Here is a 17,547-nt window from a genome sequence, read left to right on the forward strand (position 1 = left end):
CATAATGTTGCGGATGACTCCACTTCAACCACCTCCCAAGTACCTTTTCCAGCCTTCCCTCATACAGTAGCGCTTTCCATCGCCGCCTTCACGAAGGGTGAACTTCTCCCAGCGTCCGTCCCTACCTGATCCAAGAACGAGAATTGTTTGGTCGTCGGGCCATCCTATCACACCTTTAAGAGGTCTCCCAAATGAGGTTCCAAGAGGTGGCACATAATGAGAACCTGGTGCCGATTCGTCACCAATCTCAAAAGGAGCACTTGCAAAAGAGTAAACATCAGAGAAAACCCTGGGAAGCAGCGGGATTTTCCCTAGGATGCCCCATTTCTGGTTCGTTCCCTCTTCCGATGGTGGGGATGCTAGTGGATTGCGATGCGAAGGGTTGAGTGGGTGAGGGAGATCAAAGACATGTAAAGTAGACTTGTCCGATGTTACGGCCAATAAATTGTTCGAAGGCGAGATGGCAAGAGAGAATATCACTGCCTGATCGACTCCCCGCCGTAGTTCAGCCATTTTCGTGCAATTGCTGGTGGAGAATACCCGTACCAGAGTCCCCTAATATAGTCAATGATATATTCATTTTACAGTAGAAGGTTCGTGGACGATACCATTTCACTCGCTGTTGCCAGCACCTCTCCATCCGGGCTCAGCGTCATAGCACGTAGTGGTGAGCTGTGTGCAGGTATGATGCTGACGTTCCCTGTTTCTAGCTCAACTAATTGGACTTGCCCAGGAGATCGTCCAGGAAAAGCAAGTAGCTTCTGCCCTAAGCAGGCTAGACCCATCGGGTTATCTGTTGTTTCAAAAACAGACAGCTTTTGCGGCGGATTTGAAAATGCGAAGATGTGGATGCTATTCAGTAAAGCGACGACAATTCGCGACTTTGACAACCGGACACCCAGTACAGAGGTGCGGAACTCTAGAGTAATGACCGCCTTCTGTTTTGCATCATCCCAGATAGCCAGCTATGTAGATCCATGAGTACACAAACACCGAGTGTTGAAGTGTTAGGTGCGTGGTACTCTACCTACCTTGTTTTGGGGAAACTTAGGTTGCCTTCCTCCACCGACGATGGCTAAGTAGTTTGTCTGGCCTAGCATCACCGCGACACCGATGCCTGCATTGAAGTCTACAAGGCACATGAAGTCAGCAACATGGAGGAGACTACACGGACTGGACTGGATATGAAGGCTAACGGAGCTTACATACCTCTTGATACTTTCAGCTCACAAGGGTCGGCATTAAAGACTACAACAGGTCATCCTGTTCTCAGTTCGGTTATTCCCACAAGGTAATCCTGACGCGTAATTAGAAGACATACCACAGAATCCCGTATCAAGGCCAACAGAAAAACAGCTGTTGTCATTATTAAAGGTCGCGGAAAGGGAAAATGGCCCCACGGATTCATCAATAACCTGACGGGTATTCATGATGCTAATTATAACGAAGGGTTATCGAACCAGGAGACTGAGTCCGATGTGACAACGAATAGTACCTAAGTAGATATTAAGTGCATTCAGGCTGCTTTATCACCTCTAAATAGCAGAGGTTACCAACTGGATTACTAACGAGGAACGTTGATGCTTAAGGTTGAGGGAGGTATTCGCTGGCTTAGGCAACCTATGAGTTGGTCCCCCGGATTAGGTATGGGAAGAGTATGATGAAACAAACAACCAATGAGTCGATGGCCAGGTCTAGGTTCACTAGCAAGTGGCGTTTGTTCCCACCACCACAAGTTCAAATCCCGCCCTTATCGTTTCTTTTCCTCTCCCCAATCTTTGCTCCTGCTTTCTGCGTCTCAGATTGACCCTCACGGACCATGACCGTGCCTCACTGCGGGCACTGCACCTGGCATGGATGGGACATTGCCCCTTTAGGCTAAGATTGATTTTAAATGACATCCTAACTTATCATGGTAATTTCCGGGTTACTTTTCTCTGCCTATATTTGAACGTCATCTACACCATACTGCATGTACACCCGCGCTTTTCTTGGGCGACCGTTTTCTCTCTGACTATGTGTGAGAGGACTATGTGGGTACTAATTAGTCAGTAGTATGAGTAGTCGTGCTACGGACTCATTTCTTGGACTCTTGACTGATATGACTATTTCCGGGATTACAAGCTAGAAGCTCAAGCTGATGAAGATTAGCTATAATGCTCCAAGTATATCAATGCAGAGCAGCATCTATCACTAGTGCCCCGATGTGTATCTCCACGGGAGATCGTGTGAGCATGAAGTTACCGTCGCCCTAAAGGAAGAAGACCCGAGATTGATCTTGAGGAGAATATAATTTTGAGGGAAATACGAGAATGATGGCCGCTGCTAGCGCCGCAGAGATCATTCTCTAATATTGCCTAGAATATGAAGAAAATATCTTTTTACTTTCTTAGAGATCTATGGAAGGTGTTTATTCAAGTATACAAGCTTCCTGCCTAAGGGGACTAACGGCCATTGTATTGTGTATTGTATGTACCCGGCACGTTTTCAGTACCATTTGAGCGGCCCGCAGCGACCCACGGCTTCTTCGATTGGATATCTCCCAACCCCTGAAAAAGGACATGGACTGGGGGTAATAGAGTATGAATTCAACACTGCACATGGCTCTTGTAATAAAAAAGAAAATTGAAAAAAAAAAAAAAAAGGTTTAATGAGAATGAGACGGGTTCGGAGTCAATGCTAAGTTTAGAAAGCTTCTAGCTATCGTCATCTGTCACAATTGCGATTCTAAATAGAGAGCAATAATTGATGATCCTCATGTCCATATCAGACAGGTAAATTATTGGGTGAACTTGAAGCCAGGTACCAGACTCTTCTGTCAAAAGTATCAGACAATACGGTACCGGTTAGTAAGTGAAGTCCAACCTGGAGAAACGAACGGTAGACGTGATTGGCCCGGGAGAGCTTAGAAAAGGAAATGGGGGTAAGGCTTCCGTCAGCAGTGTATGTATCAGTGATACAGTTTTGTATAGTACGTGATACCATACAGGGACAGCCTGAGTGCCTTACTGTACCGGAGCTAAACTAAACAAACTAAGGGAGAACCACTTTCCCCCTAATGGGCGAAGTAAGGTAACGTCTCTCTTCCTCTCACTCCAACTTGTTTGCTGCTCATTCGACCTCAGGAGAGCAGCGATTTATCCCATCCTCCATTCACCTTCTTCTCCCGGTCCTTTCCTTAGCCAAAACCACTTTTTGTGCTTAGCCGCTCGCTTTCTCTTCCTTCAACCTCTTCCTCTTCTTCTTTCTTGTTCCCCCCCTTTTCTCCCCACGTTCTCTCCTTATTTAGCCCACCATGTCGTCGGCTTTCAACGCAGTATGTTGCTTGCTTCCCCTTTCCACACTCGCTACTTAAACAGATCAACCTTCTACCCCCTCTCGACCTCCACCCAACGTACAATTATCCCTGAATGGGTCCCTCTTTCTTGACACTCCTACCCAATCTACTTCGCATGAGTTACTGATCATGAGTTCAATGTCCTATAAACAGATCAAGCTGCGTCGCAAGAAGAATGTCAAGAAGGGTATCCAGTTCTGTTTGATGGTCTGTGGTGCCAGCGGAACTGGTGCGTATTGAAGATGCCCCATACCCTGCTCTCCTTTCCTCCTGTGCGGGAATTGATCAATCGCTATTCTAACAGGCCGTACTACATTTGTCAACACCCTTTGTGGAAAGCAAGTTCTGGAGGGCAAGGACGCCGACGATGCTGCCAATGCTCATGTTGAGGAGGGTGTCCGCATCAAGCCAGTTACAGTCGGTAAGTCGAAATTTGAGTCGACATTGGAAAGAATGCATGCTAATTTGGCGGCTCGAAGAACTTGAATTGGATGACGAAGGCACCCGAATCTCTCTCACTATTGTCGACACTCCCGGTTTCGGTGATCAGATTGATAATGAAGCAAGGCATGTGAACGCCGCTAGTGCTGGATTCGCCGCTCGCAAAACTGACCGTTTGACAGCTTTGGTGAGATTGTTGGATACCTTGAGCGCCAGTACGATGATATCCTTGCCGAAGAATCACGAATCAAGCGAAACCCCCGCTTCAGGGACAACCGTGTCCACGTCCTTTTGTACTTCATCACACCCACTGGCCATGGCCTCCGTGAGCTGGATATCGAATTGATGAAGCGTCTTTCGCCTCGTGTCAACGTCATTCCCGTCATTGGAAAGGCTGACTCCCTCACTCCTGCAGAACTGGCCGAGTCCAAGAAGCTGATCATGGAGGATATCGAGCATTACCGCATCCCCGTCTATAACTTCCCTTACGACATTGAGGAGGATGACGAGGATACCGTGGAAGAGAACGCTGAACTACGTGGGCTTATGCCGTTTGCCATCGTTGGCTCTGATGACTTCGTGGAAATCGATGGCCGGAAAGTACGAGCCAGGCAATATCCTTGGGGAGTTGTTGAGGTTGAAAACCCTCGCCACTCTGATTTCTTGGCCATCCGAAGTGCTCTTCTTCACAGCCACCTTGCGGATCTGAAGGAGATCACCCATGACTTCCTTTATGAAAACTATCGTACCGAGAAGCTCAGTAAGAGCGTTGACGGTGCCACTCCGTACGTTACCCATGGCTACCCATGTGCTTATGTCGCAGGATACTGACCCCTCTAGCAGTACCCAAGATTCGTCGATGAACCCAGAAGACCTAGCATCCCAGTCCGTCCGCCTGAAGGAGGAACAACTCCGTCGTGAGGAGGAGAAACTCCGCGAGATCGAACTCCGGGTGCAGCGTGAGATTGCTGAGAAGCGCCAGGAATTGTTGGCTCGTGAGAGCCAGCTGAGGGAGATCGAGGCTCGTATGGCACGCGAGTCCAGCAGCCAGGACGTCGCCAATGGTGATGCTTAATTCAAACTTGTCAAAGACTAGTCTTACGTTGCGCGTTTGGCACCAACCGTGTCGACGTAATGGAATTTATGGCGCGGCGGTTGTACTCAATGGGGTTAATATTGATTTTCTTATTCACGTTAATAACTTCGTTTGAAAGGGAGGGAAGGGAAAATGCAACGCTCCGTTAATCGCGATGACTGGCGCCATTCTTCCCTTTCCTACAAAGAGGGATTCGGACAAGAGACGACGAAAATTGCTGCAGTTCCCCACCTACTTTTCCAGCTCTCATTGATTTCTTCTCTGTCTTCATCCATTCGGCTGGGGCCTTGCCTCGTTTCGCAGCCCGTGTTTGTGATGCTCGGGGTCAAAGATAGCATCTTTTAATCGTTGACAGTTGTCACTGGATCACCTGCATAACTTCCTTCCTTTTGCCATCTTATATATTTCTCTTTTTTATCTCTTCCACCCTTTGTTTCTTTTTGACTCTTATCATCAATGACACCTGTCCCAATCTCAGCAGCGCAGCAAGATTCCCTCTTTTGTCATTTTATCATTTGTGTTGTGGCTTATGTCTTGTCTCTTATTATTCCATGTCTCCTAGTTGAATAGTAGTACATGAGGAAGAAAAGTACCTGACAGCTCGTATGGCTGGCGTAGGTCGCATACATGGATTGATGCAAGGTAAAAATGCCAAGAGCCGGTAATGGTCTGGACCACACACCGGAGCTTTAACTTCATCGATTTCAAATGTTTCTAATTATTGCCCCTCCAGTTCGACATTATTTGGAAGTTTTAGAGGCCACAGCGCTGATTACAATTCCCACCGCTTCCAACTCCTTTATAAAACAAAGGTAGAGAAGAGACGTGAATAAAGGGGTCTCAAAGTAAAGAAAAAGAGAACAAAGAATAATTTCAATGATAAATGGGTCAGCACCAGCTTTCCCCTCCATTGTAGCTTTGCTATGGGTAACTTGAATGGTACGAAGACGACATACACCAGGTTGACATGACCTGGGGAAAAGAGATTATACGTTGAATGCAACAACACGGGCGAAAGAGAACAAAGACAGAAAGAAATGGACACACAAGTGACAAATAACAATAAACATGTGGTATTTGCGCTTCATTGTACAGTGCGAGATAGGCAAATGATGATAGATAAAAAGGCTGACTTGATACAGATCAAATCAATAACATAGAGGTATTAGAAAGGGAAAAGAAGATGATGCGAGAAAAAGCTCATACAGAAGAGCGAAATGCCTAACGAAGCGGGATCGAATGCCTTTCGGAATGGCAAAAGACCGGTCTAAGAGCGATCAAAATAAACTTGAAAGAACAAAAGCTATCTCTCATTTCATCCATCTCTGTTCAACTACGCTGCGGCTTCCCGAAATCCAAACTGGCTACTACGTCTTCACCTGCTTCGTCTTCGTAGGCATACAGAATCTAGAGATATATTAGTATAACCGCATTGGTATGAGTGACTCTTGTCTAACGTACCTCTCTTGTGGAGGCATGCAGCATGCGAATGTTCTTCGCCGTCATGATGTGGATCAGCTCGCTCGTCTCGATGTGTCTGATTTCTATGAAGTTCGGTTCAAAAGCAAGGATATAAGGGTCAGAGAGTGCGAAGGCATTGGGATTGCCTTCCCATGAAATTCTCCAGTCCGGACGAGCACGCCAGCCATTGCGATTGACAAAGAACGAGAAATCACTGTAGTTGAGAAGGAATTCGCCATTCATTCGTTCGATATGAATGGGCTTAACGTTCTCCTTACGTGCCACGAAGTCTAGGGAAGTGTCGGCTTGATCTAGGAGAGACTGTGTCTCGGTCGTCTCAAGGCTAACAACCTCAAAACCACGAGCACAGCCAACGCAAAGCGTCGAACGGAGGAAATGAATCGAGGAGGATTCGGCGGGGATATAATATTCCTAGAAGTGTTGTCAGAAAATGATATTGAAAGGTATATTGCACTGATTGCAAGGAGTATACGAACCTTGAAGGGTTTCAAGGTGTCTTGACCACTCTGGAACATCTTATACTTTTTCTTTCCCTTTCCCAAGTTGTCCATGGGCTCGTATACCTTGATAGTAGTTGATAGAGCAGAAGTTTTGACAGAGCACACCAGATAACGACCAAGTCCAATACCAGCTTTGAAGAAATTCGCATGGCCTTGAATCTTCTTGGGCCTCTTCGCTACTGTGTTCTGGCCCTCTCCTATTTCAAGCGCTTCCATCGGATAAGAGGAAAGGGTTTTGTTCGCCAACACTAAGAGTAGTTGATACTCTTCTAGAGTGTCTATTTGAGTTACCTGACTGACATCCAAGACTCGCCTTGGTTTCGCCGACTTATCCTTTGGCCAACGCTCCGAGAGATAAATGCCACTATCGGTACCGTACACCAGTTTTCTACCACCGTCGACAGGGACAAGGCAATTTACCCGGTTGATTGACGTGAAGAAATTCTCACAGAGAACGGTCTTGTTGTAGAAGTTGCTGTTCCGCTCCCTCAATTTTCTTTGCTGTTCGTCCACTAGTTCAATGAATTTCCGTCTTTGCGTGGGGTTTGTGGCATAAAGAGTTTGTTCGTAACCGCCTTTTCCAAGATGTCGGAAGGTGATAGGAAGTCCATCTTTCGTATTTGGGGGATTCGCGGTTGCTTTATTTGGGAGCAGACTAGATGAGGGTCTTTTAGCGATTCCCGCTCTGGGTATTACCTCGTCCATCTGCGCAATGACCAGGAGTTCCAGAGGAATCGGCTTCCGATAGACTCGATACTCCTCGCGCTTGTTCACAGTCTTGATTCTCACCAGTAATACAGCATGGTCAAAAAGGTATGCGGTGACCTCGGAGGTGTCAGTAGGTGTCTTTCGGAATGCCATTTTTGTCAGCATCTGGCGGTTCTCCTCGGTAAGTTTCAGGTTGACATAGTCACCAGGACCGAATTTTAGAGCACCGTTGAGCTGAACGAGGTTGAAATGGTTCTCGGCTCTTCCACTCTCAGTGTTGACGCGGGACAAGAAATCCTTGATGAGCTTGATAGCTTTGGGAATGTCTTCTTTGTCGGGGTTATCATCCGCCGTGTTTTTCACAACCTGTTCAAGGAGTAGTGGATATCTTGCGAGACGGGTGGTCGGTTTGGTCAAGTATCCATTCAGTTCCAGCTTTCGTGACTCCTTCAGACGCTCGGTTTCTTCCACAAACCTCGCGAAGTCTGGATTAGACGCCTTCTCTTTCTCGAACTCGTACTTTCCGTAGAGTTGATTCGCACCATATTTTATAAACGGGTCGAATCGTGGAACATGTTGCAGGAATATATCACCAACTGTTTTCACTACGTGGCTTTCCTTCTGTCTGGCATTGAGAGCTTCAGCCAAACCACCATTGACTGCCAGGACGTCCAAGCAATTTCCAAATACTGTACGGATGAACTTTTCTCGTCGGTGTTCTGGAATGGGTGAAATGTTTTTGTTGCCAGCAGAACGCAACGGCCTTATCCAGAAATCTCGCAAATATTCCAAATCCTTGACAAAATCGCGTTCCGTGTACATAATCTCGAAGATAATTTCTTGTCGTTTCTTTTCGCGATCATCGATGCTATCGGAGACCTCTTTTGGAACCATGTTAATCCATAACTTCTGATTGTCATTATCATCATCGTCTCCATGTAAACTTCCTTTAGACGCAGACGACCGCAAGCCCGGCTGTGGTTTGAGATTCAGTCGTGCTTGCTGCTCCAGCCTTCTGGGGCACGCAATTGAGTAGCATAAGCTGTCGCGATTACAAGTCGGTGAGTAACACTCGGTGAGAAGGGTGAAAACTCCGTTGACTTCAGAACTGGGCGCTTCCTCTCCCATGGTTTCTTTGAAATCGTTGAATTCATAGACCTCACCCGGGGAATCTCGAAGACGATGGTCGTACGTCACATCGTGGAAAAATTTCTGCGCATCCAAGGCACGCCCTAGAAGAAGAGCTAGATTCCGATCGTTCGTTTTGATGATGTAGCTAATCAAGTCTACCGCATCTGCGCCAGAAAAGGCGTAATGATAAGTAACCCCGTTCTTTTCTCGCTTAGCTAGTACAATTTTCTCGCGGAAGGCATCAGCAACCCGCGAAAGCAAAGCTGGATAGACCAATGGCACCTTGCTTCTACGGGAGTTACTCGCCACAAGAGTTGGCTGACCGGCGGGCTTGGGAGGTGCCTGACTTTGCATACTCATTGTTCGATCTGGCACCGTCGACGCCATCGACATGGATCGTGAGGTCGTCGAACCATCACTCGGTGGCCGTGGCCTGCCATCGACATTATGGACGGCGGCTGGGTCCATGTCTGGTCGAGAAAAAGGCGGCTGGCTAGAGCCCGATGGCTGTCTTCGAGCAGGGATTACTCTTCCTGTGCTTGTGGTTTTGTTGTAGTCCGGGCGATCGGCCGAATAAGAAGTCAATGACATAGCGCGCTCGTTTCCATGCCTCTCCGGCACAACTCGTCCTTGTGCGGTCATTGGGGCTGCAGCGTTGTACGGCTGCTGGCGAAAAGCGCTTGCAGATGTATGATTAAAGCTACTAGGTGGTGGGTGATATAGTGGTGGTCCTCCCATTCTTGCCATTGACCTTGATCTGTAAGCATCTGAATTCAGTGCAGGGGGCGGCATCGGCCGGCTGTATCCCTTTGCATCCGGATACTGTGGTCCTGGGCTCTGCCTTGAGTCTAACCGTTGGGGCTGAGGATAAGCGAAGCGTCCAGGGTACGGTCGCGGAGCATTCTGGGAAGAGTGAGAAGTCATAGTCGCAGACCCAGGGTACGCTTGATAGTATCCGTTCGGCGCACCCGCTGGATGTCCATTCGGTACCTGGCGTGTCGGTGGTGGTGGATCTCTCTGCATCTGGGGGTGCGGCACGTGGGATGACATAGTGTGAGCCCTGTCTTGAGAAAATTGAGGAGTTTGTGAAGTCATTGTCTGAGAGCGGCCAGGTGGTGGTGCCCCACCAAATATCTCAGAAAATGCAGCATCTCGTTGGAAAGATGAAGGATGCCCGTAAGGCCGGTAGTTCCGGCCTTGATGGCCTCCAAGGTCGGCCATGGTAGATCTCCCCTCTTTTTCTCTTTGACCCGGATTTCAAGATTTATTCGCATAGAACGGAGGAACGATATGACGACTAGCGAATATACCAGAAGGCTGGGTGAATTCAAGCCCTGGTGCAGCGAAAGGGTATCGGAACCGGTCGTAGAGAGCGTGCAGAGCGTCGCGAGATGATCGTTGGGAATCGTGGAGAAAGGAGGAGGGACAAGGGAAGAAAGAAAAAGAAATGTAGGCAAGAGAAAATGATACACAGACGGTAATTTATAATCAAATAAAAGACAAGAATAAAATTCAATAAGAAAGAAATTTCCTAGACACAAAATAACCCCGAGCGTATCATGCCTCAATGGGGAGGCTTCGGTCCTGAGACGATTTCAAAGCCTTGGAGGAAGGCGTTGACAAGACCGCGTGGTGCGTTAACGATGGAAGTGCGCTACTAAGGAGCCTTCAGCGCAACGGCAAGCCAGGGACCCCTGTAAGTTCATAGCCTTAGCATCCTCCCTCGGACTAGTTCGATCGGGGCGAGAGAAAAGTGAGTAGTCCGGACTGTGGGTGACAAGAGGAAGAACCGGTCTAAGTGAAAGTTGGGCGGAGGGGAGGAGCGGGGGGTGGGAGGGTATTTGGAAGGGGAGTATGTATGGGAAGTGGTGAAGAATGGTCCGTCCGTGATGGAAAAGCACGGGGGGTTGTTGGGTTGAACAGGCACATGTCAGACTTAACCCGGATGGGAGTGTGGCTCTCAGTGGTGCGGCTGGTACGGTGGCCCGGGCGAGCAACCTGGGACAACCTCCGACTACCTAACCTAACTAATCAGACCGACCTTAGTACGTAGTCTTCAAGTTAAATGTTCTTCCGAGCTACAACGACTCTACCTTTTTAAAGTCGCGTGCATTTCATTGCCTTTCCCTCTATTGAGGTCCATTTCATTTCTTGTTGTGTCTCTTCCCTCCCTCTTTCACCCGGTCTTTCTTTTGTTCTTCTTTGTCCTTTCCTCATCTCCTCCATTTACCATCAGAACCTGGTCACAATGGTGGTAGACAGCGAGTTGGCGCCGAAGTTCGCCCCCTTCTTCTCTTTTGTAAGTGAAATGATTTACAACGCGATCATACCTGATACCCTAGGAATCTGCTGACATGTCTCCAGGCAGGGATAGCTGCAGCTGTGAGTACTCCGTGAACGTGCCTCGACATCTGACTGTACGCTAACGACCTCTCGAAAGATGATTTTCGGATGTATGTCTACACTTGAGCATTGAATGGCAGCGATTATACGGAAAATTGGTATACTTACACACACTTTCAGCAATGGGGGCAGCATATGGAACCGCTAAGTCCGGCATCGGTATCTCGGGTGTGGGAACTTTCAGGTCGGATCTCATCATGAAGGCATGAATGGCATTTCCATCCAAGATATCTAGCGATACTATTGGTCTGTCTTGCTGACTGAAGTAGTCGCTGGTTCCTGTCGTTATGTCTGGTATCATCGCAGTGTATGGTCTTGTCATTGCAGTTCTCATCGCACAGGACATGCAACCACCTCCGCTACCAAGGCAGAGCTTATATACGTACGTGCAATCTGCAATTTGCGTCTCGATCTGGAAGTAGTATTCTGACGGTACACAAAGTGGGTTCATGCACCTTGCATCAGGACTGTCGGTTGGCCTCGCAGGCATGGCTGCCGGATACACTATTGGAATTGTTGGAGATGCGGTAGGTGGCCTTTGCACGGCTATACGTACGTCTGGGCGTTTCTAACAAATGTTCAAGGGTGTACGTGCGTACCTGCAGCAATCCCGGGTCTACGTCGGGATGATTCTTATCCTAATCTTCGGCGAAGTTCTTGGTCTCTATGGGTATGTGACTATTGTTATCCCTAAATATGGATTTGACGCTAACTGTGATAGACTAATTGTGGGCCTGATCCTGAATTCTAAGAGCCACCCTTAAACCGAGTTAAGCGTTACATTTTGATATTCGATATGTTGGCGACTTGCACTTGACTGCCTTACCAACATCCTTGAAATTCTTCTATACCAAGGGCGCATCGCTTCGGATCATGGGCGATCTAGACAACTGTGAAGGCAGTAGTGATCTGCTTCCCCCTCTGCGGCCACGCTTTGAATGTCCCCCGCGGGTGTTCGGGTTGGAACATCATCCCCTTTTTAGCCTTCGGGAGACTGTACTACTAGTATATGCCTACACGCTTTGGATAACAATGACAATATTGAATCTTTTACTTTTAATTCAAGCAAATGCAGTCTATCTTCTTACTTCGTTCGCATAAAACCAAGCAACATGTGAGAACAAAAGACCGGGACTTAGGTGTGGGTAACAGTGGATGCGACCGACGCCAACCTCGCGCCCATCCCGCGGGTTTGCCCCGCCAGTCGGTAGGTAACGTCAGAGTCTCCCGTAGCGCCGCCGGTGGACAAGAACGACCTCACCACAGCTCATTCATCCCGCAATCACCTTAATCTTCGCTCTAACCTCCTCCCCACCGCGCCACTCCCGTACGTCCAGTACATACTCAATGGAATATTACGTTTACATCGCATTCTAGTCTTAATTTTAGGGAGCCTGTCAGTCCCCCAATTGTCATTTAAAGTGCTCCGCTCTTCGCCTCCCCCTCCCCCAGCTGGGGTGTTCGGATTCCTGCGGTTCCCCGAGATATGACCTTTCCCCATCCCCATGGCTACAGGAACGGTCGACCCTTCGGCCCCTAAGGATGTCCAGGGGACCTCGGCCCCGGCCGGAGACATCGATACGGGGTCAGGTAATCTTCACGAGAAAGAAAAACAAATGGTGTCTGCTATCCGCCCGCCGCACCAGCGACATCTGAGTCCTTTCGTCATCACCGAGCGGCCGGAGGAAAAGCAACTGGGTGTGTCTACCCGCACCTTGACAGTTGATGACTTTGCCCTTTTGAAAACCCTCGGTACTGGTAAGACTCATCGCTCAATCTGGGCTGAACATGGTCAGTGGCTAACGGTAAGACTGCTGTTAACACTAGGCACTTTCGCTCGAGTATGGCTAGTGAGATTGAAGGACGAAATACGTCAGAGAGATAAAGTGTATGCACTCAAAATACTACGGAAGGCGGATGGTGAGACTACCTGAGTTTGCACATCTGCATTCTGTGGACTAACCTTTTGGGCTAGTGATCAAATTGAAGCAGGTCGAACATGTGCGCAATGAGCGGAAGACTCTCTCGGCGGTTGCCGGCCACCCTTTCATAACGACACTGATAGCCTCATTTTCCGACGACCAAAGTCTGTACATGTTGGTAGGGGCCCCAAGTGCTTTCATCTTTACTCCCTCAGTCCCGACACCGCCTCCTCGTTACCGATCTGTCAACTTTAGAAATTATGGTGGCGATCTAATGTATATCTAGTTGGACTATTGCCCTGGCGGTGAGATCTTTAGTTACCTACGGCGCGCGCGCCGGTTCAACGAAAATACCGCTAAATTCTATGCGGCCGAGATAACTCTTACCATCGAATTCCTCCACGATGTAGAGGGAATCGTTTATCGCGACCTGAAGCCTGAAAACATTCTTCTGGACGCCGAGGGGCACATTAGGCTTGTTGACTTTGGCTTTGCAAAGAAAGTCGATAATCGGGAGACATATACCCTTTGCGGCACGCCAGAGTACCTTGCCCCTGAGGTCATCCATAACAGTGGCCATGGCCTTGCAGTGGACTGGTGGGCCCTAGGTATTCTCATTTACGAGTTTCTCGTGGGGCAACCGCCCTTCTGGGACCAGAATCCCATGCGTATATACGAACAGATCGTTGAAGGCCGCATACGCTTCCCTCAGAATATGTCGCCGGCGGCTCAGAATATAATATCCTTACTTTGCAAGACCAATCCGACGGAGCGCCTAGGGTACATATCTGGAGGGTCTGCCAGAGTCAAGTCACATCCATTCTTTGAAGATATACAATGGGATGATCTGTTTTACCGCCGTATCAAAGGGCCCATCATCCCGAGAGTCGACCACCCCGCAGACACCGGTAACTTCGAAGAGTATCCCGATCCGGATGTGAGAAGTCAAAACGTTTATACCGATGATCTGAAGAAAAAGTATGAGGCTTTGTTTAGCGACTTTTAGGCACCGTGCCCGAACAAACTCAAATATACAACTGAACAAACACCCTTCTGTGAACGTACTGCTGCCACGCGATCAGGTCGATTTCGTCCAACCGGATCACCCCAGCGGGGACGACTCAAGCATCCGCGATTGGCAACGGAGGCTTAAGACCTTCACTGAAAGATCAGGAGCAATGCTGCGCATGTCTATGTACGAACGATGTTCAGTTCGTTCCGCAATACCCCCGCCTCATGCTTAGCAGCCAACTATTATCGCAAGGGAGGCTTCCAATACGTTCACGGTCGCCTGACGACTCTATACAACATGCTTAGAAGTCCCCGTCGTTCAGCCAGTGCCTCTTGTTTCCATACTGTCCATTGCCATGCGCCCCCCTGTTGACTGCTTATGTGGCCTTCCAGGAGCTGCTACTAATATTTTGTACCAATGATCATCGGTGACCCGGATGGTCTTTGACACTCTATCATGAAGATATGATAATTTTCTTTGCTATTTAACTCTCTTTGATGCCAGTGAACTTCTTTGTTATTCACATATGCATATGATGTACTATCTTTCATTCATCAGCCTCACCGTTCCCACAATAGCTGGTCATTATACTATATGATTACCTGTGGTTTCTCTCGACCTCAGTCCAGGATTTTCGACACTTGTCATATGCTCAGCTATACGGTGTCAACCGGTGTCTACATGAAGAGACGATACTATAAACCTCATCGAGGACTTATACGGTTTGCGTCCGCCATTTTGTTTATGCAAAGGACATACAGTACATTTGGATGAGGTCGATTATATTATATACTTTAATACAGTTCTTCTATGTGCCCAAACATGCTTGGCGATTCCTAATCAATCATTTACAGTTTCCTGAATCGTACAGAAGCTAGGCTCATAATTAGCAGCATTAAATTTCGTTAAAGTCTATATATCTATACAGAAAAATCTAGATCACGTATCAAGAACAAAGAAACAGACCAGGAGGCTTTGAGATAACCACAACCGCGGGATTAGGTGGGTTAGTCAATCGGATCGAAGGTATTAGCTAGAGAATACTTTTTGGTGGGTGTGATTCCCGACTGATAGAGGGTATCTGGTCGGAAGCATACTCGGGCCAGAAGACCTCTGGATTCCTTGGTCAGCTGCATCGGATTGGCAGCTGTTAGCGGCGTTGATCACAGGACGTGACTCGTTTATCCGTCATTCATGCTGTCGTTCACGTGATGGTAGTGGATCGTCCATTAACATCCTGTCGAGCCGACTTTCGTGGATGAAATGGAGGTAAAAGAGCCGACATGTGAGCTCTTGCTTACTGTCGGTGCTCGTCGGAGCTAAGATGATAGTCTTAAATCTCCGGAGTTACTTAAATGGCGGGGTACTGGTAGGAACCAGCTTCTTATAATGATGGGTCTGTCTTCCATGATCCTGGTCACGATAGTTAGTATTGGCACCAAAACAAGGATAAGAGTGTAGTTAGGTACCTTCGAAGTCGTGCTTGACGAAGGCCATTGGATCATCGTAGTCGCCTGCGCCCATTTGCATAACGCCAGGGCTGAAGCTCGTAATGGGTAGAACTACCACGTCGCCGACCTTTCTCCAATCTTTTTGGTTCGAGAAATCCTCATAGGTAATGTTGTGGTTTGAATCGGGTTCGATGTTGAAGTAGTCTGGGTCGTTGAAATATCTGAAGATAGCGTCTGTCCATGCGCCCGGTCCGGTGAACTCCACGATTGTCTTATCCATCTTGCCGACCTTTAAGATTCCAGCCTTCTTCATCCGTAGTGTTTCCTCCGTGATGTAGGCCACGATGTCGCGAAGGATGGGATGTCCCGGTTTGGACTGAATGGTCCATTGACAGAATTGGAGTCTCCGGGAATACCATTCATGCCAGTCCGGACGGTCAGGATCCGCCTCGATGCCGACCACGAATCCAATGGTGGACAGGTCGTAGGTCGAGGGCAACCAATCGGCAGCCGGCTTCAGAGCGCTGGTGTCGATGTCGCTATAGATTCCGCCACGGGCCAGCAGGATCAAGTATCTGAAGAAGTCGGCTTTCAGGACGGGCAACGGCAACGACTCGTAGGCTTCAAACACGTCGGGAAGAGAGCTGTATAGGTATTTGATGAGGTAACCCTGGGTGTCGTCTGGAACCACCTGGTGGACGAAGCCGGGGTGGAGCTCAGTCCAACTTGCCTCCGCACCGCGCAGCTCTTGGCCGAACCACACTGAGTCGGGGGTATATTTCCATGTCTGCCAGATGTATGCGGGGAATTTCTTATCAAGATCGTAGGGGAAATGGTAGCGTAACCGTTCGCGCAAGGGTGCGCTCGGGGAGGGTTTGAGTGGCTGTTGCTGTGGTATCGCCTCTTTTTTCTGTCCTGACAAGTGCTCTTCCGTTACTTCATTAGTGTTGTAGGCGACCTCATCGGGGAGGTGTGCCGGCGCAGGGGGCGAGGGGGAGGAAGCCGAATGGGAAGACCTTAGGAGGACGACGAAGGTGATCAGGAAGAGGGCCGCAATGAGCGACTTTCGGTAGGTGAGCATGGTGGGAGGGGGCTGTCGAAGATGCTTGACGTAGGTTGATCGACAGAGAATTGCGATTCACTGGCACGTATGCGAGGGAGTTTAACAGACGCCACGATCTTCTCCGCAGACTCCGCCGACGATCAGTGAATGACAGCGACTTTGAGATGCGGCGACAACCAGTGGGATTCGGTATAGATCTCAATTTGCATCCCACTCAATGGTCATTGAAATCGCGCATATCTGCACTTTTTTTCACAGCTGATAAAATATGCAAAAGACCGCCGAATTACAGGTAGGAAATCAGCTGCGAACAATGACTTTGTCTCGGCGTTTACCCTATATGAACGATGAGCTTCGGCTGCTGCGGCGAGTTGATCGGTTGGCAAAAAGTGATCCCTGGTAGAGACACTATGCTTGCAGTGTGGCAATAATTGAGGATAAGAAAAAGAAAATAAAACCACAAGAGATCAAGAGATAAGATATAGACCAGGGTGGCAGTGACGAAGAGATACAGGAGGAAAAAAAGTTGGGCGGAAGCTACTGAGGTGGAGCCAAATGACGACGGCACTTGTGGTGGCGTAAGTCTCCGCGTAGGCGGCAGATTAGTAGATTTAATACAGATGCTGAGGTGAGGTCGGAACACTTCTCAGTTGGAATTTTCCACAGGGTGTCAACGTGCGTGATTTTATATTTTCAAAATATAAAGGGGGAAATCGGGCAAAAAAAAAAAAAAAAAGAGTTAATGTCACGGAGATTGAATTTGAGGAAATGTGGAGATCATTTCGTGCAACGTTGGCCATCGACTTTCTTTTCTTCCTTCTTTTCCGCAATGGGAGATGATCAGCCCAGACTTTGGTGCAGTTCGTCATGACGCGATGGGCTGATTCATGTTTGGTTGGCCGTTCGAATCCTTGGAACCAGGAAGACACGACCTCGAACTAGGCATCTATTAATGATACTGAATCCTGACCGAAGTACATGAGGTTATCGGCCAGTCGGGA

General features: G+C 48.3%; 6 protein-coding genes across 6 annotated transcripts; 3 read left to right on the forward strand and 3 right to left on the reverse strand.

Annotated features, from left to right (window-relative positions):
* Positions 1-24: 24 nt before the first annotated feature.
* AO090120000203 (phosphatidylinositol-3,5-bisphosphate binding protein HSV2) lies at positions 25-1,430 on the reverse strand (the record flags this gene model as incomplete). The annotated part of the gene is made up of 5 exons (XM_001823895.3): positions 25-555; positions 609-965; positions 1,032-1,129; positions 1,210-1,248; positions 1,322-1,430. The coding sequence occupies 5 exons, from the start codon at positions 1,428-1,430 to the stop codon at positions 25-27; spliced, it is 1,134 nt and encodes a 377-aa protein (XP_001823947.1).
* A 2,464-nt stretch (positions 1,431-3,894) lies between these two features.
* On the forward strand, positions 3,895-4,853 carry aspA (putative septin AspA; the record flags this gene model as incomplete). Its single annotated transcript, XM_023237646.1, has 3 exons — positions 3,895-3,908; positions 3,961-4,563; positions 4,622-4,853. 3 exons carry the CDS (start codon positions 3,895-3,897, stop codon positions 4,851-4,853), a joined length of 849 nt encoding a protein of 282 aa, XP_023092456.1.
* Positions 4,854-6,203: 1,350 nt separating this feature from the next.
* On the reverse strand, positions 6,204-9,916 carry rom2 (putative Rho guanyl nucleotide exchange factor (Rom2); the record flags this gene model as incomplete). The annotated part of the gene is made up of 3 exons (XM_001823897.1): positions 6,204-6,281; positions 6,336-6,767; positions 6,833-9,916. The coding sequence occupies 3 exons, from the start codon at positions 9,914-9,916 to the stop codon at positions 6,204-6,206; spliced, it is 3,594 nt and encodes a 1,197-aa protein (XP_001823949.1).
* Positions 9,917-11,220: 1,304 nt separating this feature from the next.
* AO090120000206 (V-type proton ATPase proteolipid subunit) lies at positions 11,221-11,862 on the forward strand (the record flags this gene model as incomplete). Its single annotated transcript, XM_023237647.1, has 5 exons — positions 11,221-11,282; positions 11,334-11,344; positions 11,405-11,516; positions 11,541-11,625; positions 11,683-11,862. 5 exons carry the CDS (start codon positions 11,221-11,223, stop codon positions 11,860-11,862), a joined length of 450 nt encoding a protein of 149 aa, XP_023092457.1.
* A 741-nt stretch (positions 11,863-12,603) lies between these two features.
* On the forward strand, positions 12,604-14,026 carry AO090120000207 (cAMP-dependent protein kinase; the record flags this gene model as incomplete). The annotated part of the gene is made up of 4 exons (XM_001823899.3): positions 12,604-12,856; positions 12,926-13,018; positions 13,074-13,198; positions 13,307-14,026. The coding sequence occupies 4 exons, from the start codon at positions 12,604-12,606 to the stop codon at positions 14,024-14,026; spliced, it is 1,191 nt and encodes a 396-aa protein (XP_001823951.1).
* A 1,467-nt stretch (positions 14,027-15,493) lies between these two features.
* AO090120000208 (glycosyltransferase family 32 protein) lies at positions 15,494-16,564 on the reverse strand (the record flags this gene model as incomplete). Its single annotated transcript, XM_001823900.3, has 1 exon — positions 15,494-16,564. One exon carries the CDS (start codon positions 16,562-16,564, stop codon positions 15,494-15,496), a length of 1,071 nt encoding a protein of 356 aa, XP_001823952.3.
* Positions 16,565-17,547: the final 983 nt, after the last annotated feature.

The sequence above is a fragment of the Aspergillus oryzae genome, chromosome 5 (assembly GCF_000184455.2).
Source record: "Aspergillus oryzae RIB40 DNA, chromosome 5".
In the NCBI taxonomy this organism is placed as follows: domain Eukaryota; kingdom Fungi; phylum Ascomycota; class Eurotiomycetes; order Eurotiales; family Aspergillaceae; genus Aspergillus; species Aspergillus oryzae.